This window comes from Macadamia integrifolia, chromosome 14 (genome assembly GCF_013358625.1).
Source record: "Macadamia integrifolia cultivar HAES 741 chromosome 14, SCU_Mint_v3, whole genome shotgun sequence".
NCBI classification, from domain to species: domain Eukaryota; kingdom Viridiplantae; phylum Streptophyta; class Magnoliopsida; order Proteales; family Proteaceae; genus Macadamia; species Macadamia integrifolia.
The window spans coordinates 23,514,278-23,528,490 of NC_056570.1; the positions used below are offsets into that span (position 1 = coordinate 23,514,278).

General features: G+C 37.1%; 1 protein-coding gene across 2 annotated transcripts; it reads left to right on the top strand.

Annotated features, from left to right (window-relative positions):
* The first annotated feature begins 1,330 nt into the window (after nt 1-1,330).
* Nucleotides 1,331-13,784, top strand: LOC122061273 (probable leucine-rich repeat receptor-like protein kinase At1g35710). Of its 2 annotated transcripts, none has more exons than XM_042624493.1 (4): nt 1,331-5,117; nt 10,081-10,526; nt 10,603-10,663; nt 13,586-13,784. In XM_042624493.1, the coding sequence occupies exons 1-2, from the start codon at nt 1,331-1,333 to the stop codon at nt 10,440-10,442; spliced, it is 4,149 nt and encodes a 1,382-aa protein (XP_042480427.1). In that variant the 3' UTR covers nt 10,443-10,526; nt 10,603-10,663; nt 13,586-13,784. The 2 variants fall into 2 exon arrangements, with proteins under 2 accessions (XP_042480427.1, XP_042480428.1); XM_042624494.1 differs by having other exon boundaries at nt 10,472-10,526.
* Nucleotides 13,785-14,213: the final 429 nt, after the last annotated feature.

Consider the following 14,213-nt stretch of genomic DNA (forward strand, 5'->3'; position numbering starts at 1 on the left):
AAGATGCCACCAAGGGATACTAGGCCCTAGACAAACAAAGAGAATAACAGAAGAACTAAAACAATTGACTATAGGACTATAGGATAACACGACACCGATGAAGACAATCAACACCGACACCTTCGTTTCAAACTCTTACATTAACACGACACCTTCGTTTCAAATTTCCAAAAAGTTAATTGCTTTCCTTTGAAAAATCAGTAGTGACAAACCGTGTGGGTTTATCTCAAATTTATTTATTTATTTTTGTGTACAAAAATCAAATGTGGAAAAATCAGTTGTAATAAGTGATATCTTGTTGTCGATATCACTTATTAAGACAATCACCTCTCTATAAATTTATTTATTTATTTTTGTGTGGGTTTATCTCAAATTTATTTATTTATGTTGTGATATCTTGTTGTCGATATCTTCAGAAAACAAGATATCGATCACCTCTCTATAAATTAGCAATCAAGATGACATAAGGTTCACTACCGTACCCATGGCTTCTTCTCGCCCTTCTCCGACTCCATTAATGTCGTTTTTCTATCTCTGCCTTATCATCTTATTCCTCAGTACTTCCTCTGCGTTTGGTAGTGGATTAGGGGTTTCTTCCTTTCAGTTGTCATCAAGTGAAACAGAGGCTCTACTCAAATGGAAAGCCACTCTCCAAAACTACTCTGTCCCTGCTCTCCGTTCTTGGAAGCTTACATCATCATCCTCAGCACCAATCCCCGGCTGCAACTGGTTTGGTATAACTTGTAACAAAGCCCGAACCAGCGTGGTTGAGATTAGCCTTCCAGGACTGGAGCTGCAAGGTACGCTTCACAACTTCACCTTCTCTTCCTTTCCCAATCTCCTCCGTCTCAATCTCAGCCTCAATGGACTCACAGGACCCATACCAGATCAAATTGGTAGACTTTCCAAACTCATCCTCCTTGATCTCTCCAATAATTATCTTTCCAGCGTTCTGCCCCCCTTAAGTAATTTAAGCAGCTTACACTTCTTAGACCTCTATGGCAATGAAATCAGTGGCACAATTCCTTTAGAAATAGGGAATATGAAAAATCTGGTTGAGTTAGCAATCGGTTCGAATAATTTCACTGGTATGATCCCCCATGTTCTGGCTAATTTAAGCAACCTTCACTTTCTATACTTGCATACCAATGAACTCAGTGGTCCAATACCTTATGCAATGGGAAATCTAGAAAATTTGGTTGTGTTGGACTTATCTCAAAACAAACTCAGTGGTCCACTCCCTCATTCTTTGTCTAGTTTAAGTAAACTAGAAATACTCCATTTGTTTGACAATCAATTATCTGGTCTACTGCCTTAAAAAATTGGATATATGGAAAATCTGATTGAAATGGAGCTATATCAAAACAATCTCAGTGGTCCAATCCCTCATTCTCTGGCTAATTTAACTAAACTAGAGAAGCTCTATTTGTATGGAAATCAATTATCTGGTCCGGTGTCTATAGAAATTGGAGATATGAAAAGTCTGGTTGAATTGGACCTATCTCAAAACAAACTCAGTGGTCCACTCCCTCATTCTCTGGTTGATTTTAACAATCTCGTTTTCTTGGCAGTATCTCAAAACAAACTCAGTGGTCCACTCCCTCATTCTTTGTCTAGTTTAAGTAAACTAGAAATACTTTATCTGTTTGACAATCAATTATCTGGTCTAGTGCCTTCAGAAATTGGATATATGGAAAATCTTGTTGAATTGGACCTATCTCAAAATAAACTCAGTGGTCCACTCCCTCATTCTTTGTCTAGTTTAAGTAAACTAGAAATACTCCATTTGTTTGACAATCAATTATGTGGTCTAGTGCCTTCAAAAATTGGATATATGGAAAATCTGATTGAACTGGAGCTATATCAAAACAATCTCAGTGGTCCAATCCCTCATTCTCTGGCTAATTTAAGTAAACTAGAGAAGCTCTATTTGTATGGAAATCAATTATCTGGTCCGGTGCCTACAGAAATTGGAGATATGAAAAATCTGGTTGAATTGGACCTATCACAAAACAAACTTAGTCGTCCACTCCCTCATTCTCTGGTTGATTTTAACAATCTCGTTTTCTTGGCAGTATCTCAAAACAAACTCAGTGGTCCACTCCCTCATTCTTTATCTAGTTTAAGTAAACTAGAAATACTCTATTTGTTTGACAATCAGTTATCTGGTCTAGTGCCTTCAGAAATTGGATATATGGAAAATCTTGTTGAATTGGACCTATCTCAAAACAAACTCAGTGGTCCACTCCCTCATTCTTTATCTAGTTTAAGTAAACTAGAAATACTCCATTTGTTTGACAATCAATTATCTGGTCTAATGCCTTCAAAAATTGGATATATGGAAAATCTGATTGAACTGGAGTTATATCAAAACAATCTCAGTGGTCCAATCCCTCATTCTCTGGCTAATTTAAGTAAACTAGAGAAGCTCTATTTGTATGGAAATCAATTATTTGGTCCGGTGCCTACAGAAATTGGAGATATGAAAAATCTGGTTGAATTGGACCTATCTCAAAACAAACTCAGTGGTCCACTCCCTCATTCTCTGGTTGATTTTAACAATCTCGTTTTCTTGGCAGTATCTCAAAACAAACTCAGTGGTCCACTCCCTCATTCTTTGTCTAGTTTAAGTAAACTAGAAATACTCTATCTGTTTGACAATCAATTATTTGGTCTAGTGCCTTCAGAAATTGGATATATGGAAAATCTTGTTGAATTGGACCTATCTCAAAACAAACTCAGTGGTCCACTCCCTCATTCTTTGTCTAGTTTAAGTAAACTAGAGAAGCTTTATTTGGATGGAAATCAATTATCTGGTCCGGTGCCTACAGAAATTGGAGATATGAAAAATCTTGTTGAATTGGACCTATCTCAAAACAAACTCAGTGGTCCAATCCCTCATTCTCTGGCTAATTTAAGTAAACTAGAGAAGCTCTATTTGTATGGAAATCAATTATCTGGTCCGGTGCCTACAGAAATTGGAGATATGAAAAATCTTGTTGAATTGGACCTATGTCAAAACAAACTCAGTGGTCCACTCCCTCATTCTTTGTCTAGTTTAAGTAAACTAGAAATACTCCATTTGTTTGACAATCAATTATCTGGTCTAGTGCCTTCAGAAATTGGATATATGGAAAATCTGATTGAACTGGAGCTATATCAAAACAATCTCAGTGGTCCAATCCCTCATTCTCTGGCTAATTTAAGTAAACTAGAGAAGCTCTATTTGCATGGCAATCAATTATTTGGTCATGTGCCTTCTGAAATCGGAGATATGAAAAATCTTATTGACTTGGAGCTATCTCAAAACAACCTCAGTGGTCCAATCCCTCATTCTCTGTCTAATTTAAGTAGATTACAAACCCTCTATTTGCATTCGAATCAGTTATTTGGTACCATACCTCAAGATTTTGGTAGTCAAGCATCCATTGTAGAATTCCAGTTGGCCAACAACCTCTTATCTGGAAGCTTACCTCAACAAATATGCAAAGGACGATCACTTCAAAAATTAACAGTTGAAAACAATTGTCTTACGGGTCCTATTCCAGACTTAAGAAATTGCACAAGTTTAAGTAGAGTTAAACTTGAAAACAACCAATTTGTAGGAAATATAACTGACAATTTTGGTGTACATCCACATCTTTATTACATTGATATAAGTCACAATAGACTATATGGAGAGTTGTCACCAAATTGGGGAAAATGTAAGAATTTGTCTGTTCTGAAGATTTCTGGAAATAATATTAGTGGGAAGATACCACTTGAGGTTGGTCAGTTAACTCAACTTGGAGAACTTGATCTTTCTTCCAACAAACTTGCTGGAGAAATACCAAGGGAACTTGGTAACTTATCTACATTGCTCCTTTTGTATTTAAATGACAACCAGATTTCAGGGCATGTACCAGTTGAAATCGGCAAGTTAATCAATTTGGACCATCTAGATCTATCGGCAAACTGCTTGATTGGATCAATCCCGACACAACTTGGTCAATGCTCCAAATTGTTGTCATCAAATTTGAGCTATAATTCATTGAATGGAAGCATTCCATCTCAAATTGGTGATCTTGTATCCCTACAAGTTCAATTGGACCTTAGTCATAACTCAATCAGTGGACCGATACCACCAGAGCTTGGGAATTTGATGATGCTGGAAATTTTGAATCTATCCCATAATATGGTCACAGGGTCAATCCCTTTTTCTCTTGAAAATATGGTTAGCTTAGTATCTCTTGATTTGTCCTATAATGATTTGGAGGGTGTTGTTCCTAACAATCGGATTTTTAGAAATGCTTCACCTCAAGCATTTAGAAACAATAAAGGGTTATGTGGTGAACTCCAAGGTCTACTTCCCTGCAATCGATCTCTTACAAGCAAAGGAATGAAAAAAAATGGACACAAAGTTGTCATATCCATTGTTGCTTCTTTTATAGGAATTGTGGTCCTAATATTTGCATTTATCTGTGTTTTCTTCCTCTTGCGAAAGAAAGTGAAAAAGGAGAATATAGAACAAGCAAGAAGAAACCATGGAAATGTATTTTCAATATGGAATTTCGATGGAAAGATTGCTTATGAGGACATTATTCAAGCAACAGAGGATTTTGATGCCAAATATTGCATTGGAATTGGAACTTATGGGAGTGTTTACAAAGCAGTGCTACCTACAGGCCATGTAGTTGCCTTGAAGAAGTTCCATCCGTTGGAAGGTGAGATGATAGTTGATGATGAAAGCTTTGGGAATGAGATTCGTGTGTTAACAGAAATAAGGCATCGAAACATTGTCAAACTTTATGGATTCTGCTCTCATCCACGATGCATGTTTCTTGTTTATGAGTACATGAAAAAAGGAAGCATAGCACGTATCTTAAGCAATCAAGCAGAGGCTATTGAGTTTGATTGGCAGAAAAGAGTAAATGCCATCAAAAGTGTGGCCAATGCTTTGTCTTACTTGCATCATGATTGCATTCCCCCAATAATTCATCGGGATATTTCAAGCAAAAATATATTGCTGGACTTGGACCTTGAGGCTCATGTATCTGATTTTGGCATTGCAAGATTATTAAAGCCAGACTCATCTAATTGGACGTCAATTAAAGGAACTCATGGATATATTGCTCCAGGTATTTAAAATTTTCAATGCTATATACTAAATTTTTGTTATTGTAGTTTGAGGTCTTTATTTTTACTGAATTGGGCCATTGAAGTATTTTCCATCTTAGTCTTGAAAAAGGAAAAGGAAATGAGTTTGCATCTTATACCTTCAAGTCCAAGGGGAGCATCAAATTATTATAGTGAAAAATATAATGTTTGAATTTTGAAAGATTTAGTTCACAATTACAGGACTTGGATTAAAAAATTATATTTTATTTTCTTTTAATTACAATCATTTTTGAATAATAGGATGAATATTTCCACGTCCTATTGTTATGTTATCTATATGTTACATGAGAAATTATTAAATTTTCCATCAGTAAATACCATTTAGATTCTTTTTTACTTAAGTTAATGCATTATATAAATTAGAATGAGTGCAAAATATTTTATTTAATTGAGTAATTCAATAAGAAAACTAAAGGATATCATAAATTTCTTAAATCCCCTTGAATTTCTGGGCATTCCTAAATAAAAGGGGCAAAAATCTTTTGCAAACTAAAGAAATATCAGAACTATGACCGGAGGGGTGGGGGGAGCAAAATAGTACAATGAAACTACTCATTTGTAATAGAAAAGAATCCCTACTATATTTCGTAAGCTACCCAAGTATATTTTGTAATAAATTAAAAAAAAATTCCCAAATTCTTATACAGAAAATAAGTATCCCTAGCACTACTACACTTTACTATTGGATTAGAAACAAGATACAATTGCTGAAAAAAAAATTTAATGGCCAAAGTTTTTGGAGTCTAAGTTGGTCAAGTCAAGACCCCAAAGTACATTTGGGGAGAGGTGGTGTACCATATCCGCCCTCCCATCAAACACAAAAGAATTCTTAGGTTACCTTCTGAATTTATTTACTCAAGACCAGAAAATGAAAAAACATTTGGTGAGGGTTGTCGTGGGGCACATACAACCATCCTCATACATAAAATCAACTCCCTAGATTTTATTTTATTTTATTATTTTTTTTTTTGCAGTTTGGGTGTGGGGGGATGTTACTAATTTGATCAAACTGACTATTGAATAGGTAGTACTATCCTGGGTAATCTCTACTATGAGGTCCTATCTCTACCATGTTGGCCCAACATGCAATTAATATTTGCTTTGTATTTTATACCATTAAACTCAACTTGTCAAGATTAATATATCATTTTGCTATGCTTTATATTTTACAGGGTATAGATATATGGGATAAAGTTCTCATGGGAGTAGATGGGCATATAGAAAACATATCCACAAATTTCTTAGCACTAACTAAAATTACCAGAATTTCTAGGTGGCCCTATTTGGGGAGTTTTTCAAGCATACATTGTTTCAACCACATGGCATGTCAATTGGGCCATAAGTTTTGAGGACAAGGGGACCTAGGGTCTCCCACTTCTATTTAGAACCATATTTTGACAATTGACAAAATTTTTCTTTTGATTAAAATGTGAGTAATTTTTTTCCTATGCAAAAGATATATGGACTAACCCATGTCCTGCCAAGTGGCAAGTAGTGGAGTGTTATTGTCACACCCCGTTCACACAGAACCGGACTAGTGACCGAGTTAACTCCGGTTAACCCAAACCTGTCAGGATCATCTGATACAGTACCCACCACAGCATGCCCACATCTAAGATGAGTGTTCAAAAGTTCAGTGGAAGACTTAAATTACCTTTAATTATCTCCAATATACTTGATACCCAAATTGTAGTATATAGCTAAGTACATGTGGGCCCGTAGGCATGATATTTACACAAAAAGAATAACAATTTATGTATCAAGCACACAAAAAGGGGAGGTCATCAAAAGGATCAAAAAGCAAAATCCTGTATGGTGTCATTACTGCGGTCCCCCAGCACAGCCCTCGCACGTGCAATCAGCACCGTGCTCATACTCCTTGGGGACCCACCAATCCTCAACGGGAAACTGGATAGAGCCCGACTCCTGATCTTCAGACGAGAGACCTGCAAAATCATCTAAAAGAGATGCGCACGTGGGATGAGCTCACTAGCTCAGTAAGTGAAAAGAAAGACCACACAACAATCACATCCATATGCACTATATGCTATACAATTCATTTTAAATCTTATCCACCTAAACAACATTACTAAGTCTTTGGTTATGTGCTACTACAACAACAGTGAGAGTATGCCCCGGGTACGAGCCGCAAACTCCATCCCGCGATACGCCCATAGGGTTGTCGGAGAAGGCCCACCGTGAGTACTCGAAAAAGTAAAGCATGCCAACTACCAGCTCTCAACATAAAAGTAAATGACAGAAAAGTAAAGGTGCTGACCCCAGCAATTTAAAAGCAGTACGATTGGCCCTCTTGAATATACCACTGAGGTTGTCGACTGTCCTAATGACCAGCTGGGTGTATGTCTAACGGCCACAATGACCCGACAACCGCGAGCACTGCTTCCCCCCAAGTGATAACCCAACACCTCAACCCTTGTTGGGAAGGGCCGTAGCACGGGAAAATGATAATCCTAAACCGCATGCTCCTATATGACATAGTACGATTGCATAGTACCACCGCGTCCCATTACACAGGCCACCAATGCACTCGTTTCCAAGCCGACTACGGCGTCTAGTCTAATAATGCATCATGCACAGTAATCCAACCATTCATCACATAAGCATATCAATCATTTAGCATTGAGAATGTAAAACACAACACACATATCATAATCATATGAGGATGACTAATTTACACATAATTTGTATGATGACATGGCTAGTCTAGATACAATTGAATGATGCAAAATAAGCCTTAAAATAAAATCAAATGTCCTCTCCCCATTTACTTGTTGTGTACAAAAACTCACGCTTGGTATGGGTGAGATCCAGTGCGAGAAACGTAAGTTTTAGTGAAACCTATCATAAGTGAATGAAGTTAGTATTTCACCACTTTGGGATCAAAACTAACGAGATTTGATGTTTAAATCATGTTTAAAATCATAAAAGAAGGTTTTCCGTCCGTTTTGGGCCCATTCGGACTCAAAAATCTCGTTGGGGGGCCAATAGGTGGGCCAGACAGCCCGTCTGTCTTCTCCCACCTGTCTTCTCAGGTGGGCGGGTTCGCCCACCGGTCTTTGCCTGTCTGTCTTCTCAAGCGGGCAAGGCTTGCCCACCGGTCCAACCGGTGGGCACCCTCAGGCAGACAGGTTTGCCCGCTAGTCCTCGCCCACTGGTGGGAACCGAGGGGCTGCCCCCTCAGGCGGGCTACTTCACCTACCGATCTTCGCCCACCTATGGGGTGAAAATTTGCCTTCTTCCTTGAAACGTTTCCCAACCTTAGGGAAACTAAATTGGGCTGTTCCAATCACATTTTCCACTCATCTAAGGTCTTATAAGATAATTCTAACCTAGATCTAAGTTATATTTAAGGATTGAAAAACCATATTACCTTCTTTGCTCAAGAACTCTTTCAAAACCCCAAAATCACCTCTTAGTTCAAGAAATCACCAATGCTTCTTAAATATTGTAAACACTTCTTCAACCCTTCAAAATCAACATATAGACCATCTATTAAACCTTAGATTCATCATCTCAAGTGGGATTTACAAGATCTCAAGGAACTCTACCCAAATGAAGGGTTTCACTTGGGGTTTGGTGAAAGTTTGAGAAGCATAGCCTTTGCTCACATCAAATCGTAGATCTCGTGTTGGAGATCACTTTTCCGGCGTTGAAATGAGAAGATCAAACCTCGGCGTCGCTTAAAGTCATTTCTTCCTCCTCTTTCTTTCCCTTTCTTCTTCTTCATTCTCTTTTCTTCCTTTCTTTTCTCTCTCCTCTTTACTCTTCTCACCAACTCTTTAATGCATTAAATGAGAAAATGAGAAACACAATAAGTGCTATTTATACTTTAAAATATCTAGTAACTACATGGGTGGGTCACTCAGGTGGGCAGATGCGCCCGCCTGTGACCGCCCACCTGTTGGTCGAAACTTAGCCAATAAGTGAGATTTCGATGGAATTCGACTCTCGGCATGTATCTCACTCTCGGCACAAGATATATTATACGTATACACTTTAGGATACAGCTACATACCAACATTACCCGTACATGGCCTTATGATACGTGCATGTACACGGCTTGGGTACACCCGTCTCCTCTAGCACTGACTCGGACTTGTCTGGTCAACCTGTGTTCAAAGTCACCCTTGCCATTATGGTCCATAAGGAACCCGCCTTAGCCCTCTCTGATTCGGGTCCTGCATGGTTAAACCGGGTCAACCGTATACTTAACTAGGTTTAAAAAGTAGGGTATCACAGTTATATTCACTAGGCATAATGCATATATATATTGGGCACAATGCTCAATATTAATGGAGAAATATTGGGCCACAAGTTTCTTCCAAAGCCATAGAGAGGAATATCTCTATATGAGCCACACTTTTTAGCCATATACTTTATTGGATGGGTCCCAAATTATGTGGAGAGGTAGATCCCAAGTCTCTTATTCACATTTGATGTTTCAGCCTCACAGAGTTTTCTTGGTGGCAAAATGAATTATTAAAAGTTTTATGATTATAGAGAGGGTGCATGGATACCAAGAGGTGAATAGATATAGGGTAAATAATTTAAGGGAAAGTGGTTTCTGTTGCCCCGGGGGGGGGGAGCATGGTCCCTGTGCCCAGACACATGGGGGGTGAAATGACTGCTCTATCCCCCATGAAATACAAAATGATGCCCTATTGATGCTTTCTCGCAAGCTACCATTGGCCCTAGTATGTGCACATGTAGTGACCAGACTCCCCGCCTAGGAAACACTTCCCCATAACTAAATTTGAGTTTAAAATTGATAATTGATGAGTCCAGGCCTTGCTCTACCATATTCATCATTTAAAATATATTACAGTTTCTTGTTTCTATTAAAATTTATTTGTTGTCCTATTTATACATTTTCACTCAGCTCTTTCTTTTCTGACCTTCCAGAGCTTGCATACACGATGGCTTTAACTGAGAAGTGTGATGTATATAGTTTCGGAGTGGTGGCATTAGAAACAATTATGGGAAAGCATCCAGGGGAGCTCATCTCATCCTTAACATCATTAGTTGGCCAAAAGATTCTACTAAGGGACATGTTAGACCCATGCCTCACCTTTCCATCAGACCAAAATGTTGCAAAGGATGTGGTTTCTATTGTGAGAATAGCACTTGCATGTTTACGCAATCACCCACAATCCCGCCCAAATATGCATCAAGTATCAAAAAAGCTACTTTTTCTCCAACCATCATTTGTGGAGAATTTGAATACAATTACTGTAGGTGACCTAAATGCTACTGAAATACAATAATTATGATCGACGGCTCATTCGACCAACAGGGGACTGACGCGATTCGTTTAAGACCACACTCAAAATTAAACAATAAATCTCAAGGTTAGCATTTTGTTAATTTCATGGTTATCAATCCATTTCATTCCAAAACTATATCATCCTTTTGGGCTTTTGATAGGGATGGCATAGCTAAAGTGCTCACTGTGTGGACCATAGAGCTGATCTTTATTTCTTTGGAGGTAATTCTTTTCTGAAAACTTTTGTAATTATGATTTATCTATTTTAATACGTATGCTTAGCATTATTAGCTTTATGATTTTAATCTTACTAAATGAGGTTTTTCTTATGTCAATTTAAGTCAGCTTGATCTTTTTCTTATTATGGAACTTGGAAGTGGTAGTTGAAGTTGAAGGAAGCCGCAAAGGCTGCCTTTTTGTTTCAGCCTCATGTTGTAGTGATGATTGACTCCAAGGGGTTCCTTTTTCGCCTACCACTTTTCTTCCATAGTAACATAGACTCAATTTGGTTGTATAAGATATTATTGTAAAATGAGGGAATGTTATGTTGTCGGATTATCATGTTCCTTATCTTATGCTTTGGTTATCTTGTCTATCAAGCTTATCTAATGAATCATTTTTTGGATATAGAGGAATATGAATAATTCAAGGTTGTAAGGTGTTCGGAGGCTGGATTTAAAAGAGGTTCACTTTAGCCAAGTTTCAATTCTGTATTTTTTATTTATTTTTATTCCTATTTTCTGGCTTTAGATTTCTGTTTTTGCTGATGGCTATGCCGAAGGTAAAGCAGTTTTCTAAAGAGTCTTGATTTTTTTGCCTTCGAAGCTCTGTTTTGCTGATGGCCATGCCAAAGGTGAAGCAAGGTTTTGAAGTGGTATTGTATATTTCTTTCCTTCTTTTTATTAATTCAATTGCTGAATTTTAGCAAAAACGAAAAGAAGAAAGAAAGAAAATAACGAGAGAGCCAGAGACCAAATAGGGAGAAGGAGAAGGAGAAACAGAAAGTGAAACCTCTAGAGAGGGAGAGAGGTGTGTGTACTATCCTAAAAAGAAGGAATAAATGGAGAAGAAAAGAAAAAGAAAATTTAGGAGAAGAAAGAAAGGATAAAGGGAACTGTGTGTTGCCTTGGAGTAAAAGAAAGAAGAAGATAAGACCCCAAGTTGGGTCTATCAATTGGACTTTAACCATTATTTGGCTATAGAATTTTAAATTGGTATTATTGTTTATAAATTGTAATTGGACAAATGTATTGAAAGAATTTGTAACTACGAATGGAAAATGTTCAGGGTTAGATTTAGTTGGACTCTCTATATGGAATAGAACCCTAAGGCATTGTTGTATGCTCGTATAGGTAGTAGTGCCCTGAAGTGAGTGAAACCCTAGCTGAAATTTTCGAGTTAATTGATTGACATGTAAGTGGAACTTGACATGATCCACATATGTATTTATAAATATGTTTACTTATGTTATATTATTCCGAGAAATCAATTGTATTGTTGTTTGTCTGCAAAACATGTTGTAAAGTTCTATAGATCGGAAACTTGGGATTTAGGTCCAGCATTTATTTTCAATGACATAAATTGGGACTTTTTGCAACACCCAAGATATAGATTTATTGGTGGTGGAGAATTAAAGTAACTGTTTTGTATTTGTTCCGTCTGGGGATGCTTGGATGTATTCTCTATACATATTTTTTTCTTTCAATTCTATTTTGCTGACCATTAGCAATTATATATATATAGACATAGAGTTTTCATAAAAGAATATGAATTTATGCTATGATTATATAGAATACTTTATAAATGTATTTTTTTGATCTTATAATTGATTTTAAACATTATTTATATGAATGATTGTATGACATGATTATAATCCTTTCCAACAGGGGGTTAGGCGTTAGATGAGGCATACATGTATGTTAATGTTCCTCTCTTAACCAGCAAAATGGCCCATTTAGGATGGGATGAGTTGTGATGTGATGTACCACCTAACCCATGTTTCATCATGTCTGCCATCTAGCCCATGGTTTCATGTATGTGTGCCACGTAGCTCATGGTTATGAGATCCTGGACTGTGACTATTTGATACACGAGATGCCTCACACTTATGTTTGCAGTTGGTCGTGTATATCTATGACTAAAGAAAAGGAATTCATGGTTTTAAAGTTTAGAAGATTATTTCCATGTTTTCATGAAATGTTTACATTGTTTCATAAGTACTTAGAACTATCATGTTTTATGTTATGGAAAAGTTATGTAGAAAATTTCAGAAAATAGGTATATGTTCTTATGGTGCATAGATACAAATAATGTGACATCTTTAAAATTCCTGCTTATGCAACATTTTTCTTGAAACTAAACTACATTTTAAGGACGAGAAAATTCTAATTAAAATAGTTGGGATTAGTACTGGTTCCGTTTATATCTGCATTTATTTGAAGGTTGATTATGCATTTGTTATCTTTGAAAGTTGGGAAACTGCATCATCCATATGATACTCATGGTTCGGCTGATGGCTATGCCAAAGGTACATGAGTCATCTGAGTTTTCTTTGGTTGTCTTAAGTTTTGTTGATGGCCATGCCGAAGGTGGAGTCTTAAATCAATTATGTATTTGTTCCCACTTAGGTATGCATAGATTTTAATCTTTTGTACATCCTAATCTATTATTAATAGAATCTTTAAAACCCTAATGTTTTGCTTATGTCAAATGAGGTGCGCCTCCTGTCAATGGGGTAACAAACTATTCCCTTCTCTTGTTTAGGAGTCAATGGAATCATGGAGAAGGAATCTATTATAGACCAACATATACTTCAGAGGATATAAACACTGAATATCTCTCCTTTCACTATCTCTTTGTTCCATTCAACATTACAATATTAGTTTTACATCTTTGATACTTGATATTATACTATGCTCTAGACATATCTGAAGTAGACATTGTCCTGATCGTTTCCTTTGTGTGAGATTGAATTAAAGAAAGAGGACAAATTAATAAAAAACAGAGGAAAGAAGTATCAGTTGAAGGGGGAAACAGTGAGTGATATTTATAATCTTTCAGTGTTGACTTATTTGCATATCTTGCTTGACATTGAATTTATGTTCCTTTTTTATCCTTCTCTCAATATTTCCTTCCTCCTAGCAGGGAATAGCAGCTGCATTTTCAGCTTATTGTCATGCAGAGCTTTCTAGCTGCTGGAAGTGCCTACCATTGTTCATATATTCCTGGGCTTGATGTTGGGGTTGTCCCATGTGCTGCAATTCTTGTATTTGTGGTCACTCGATCTTTTGTGTGGGAATTATTATTTTCCTTTCCATGGAAATTTAATTTTCATTTTAGTCTTTCAATTCAAACACTATTTCTTGTCATAGTAGTGTTGGAAGGAAAGGGGCACACAAGAGTTAAGGCTGCCTAAGAGTCCTCTTTCACCTGTACACTAAAGGTTAGGTGGTGAGACTTCTTTGGAGATCTGCATATGGATTGTGTATGCGAGTTGGTTACTGACTAAACTCTCTCTCTTTCTGTTTCTATATAAAAGGTGGGGGAGTGAGAGGGTAATGTATAATGGTAAATATATTTCTGATTCTCAAACCATGAAGCAGTCTTCTTGTGAGATCTCTTTTTTACTTTGGTCTTTGTAAGGACGAAAGAGGGGAGGAAAGAAGGAAGAGAAGGCGTTATCTTGTATTGGGTTGTGACATGACGGCGTTCTCTCTGTCAAGGAAAGAAAGAAAGATACTGAGTCTTTTCTGTATTTTTTAATGACATGTAT

What these genes read in the sequence shown, in the direction of transcription:
- LOC122061273 (XM_042624493.1), top strand. Translation starts at nt 1,331, where the DNA reads ATGGAAAATCTGATTGAAATGGAGCTATATCAAAACAATCTCAGTGGT. An exon ending in TCATGGATATATTGCTCCAG is followed by an intron (nt 5,118 to 10,080) that starts GTATTTAAAATT and finishes CTGACCTTCCAG; the next exon opens with AGCTTGCATACACGATGGCT.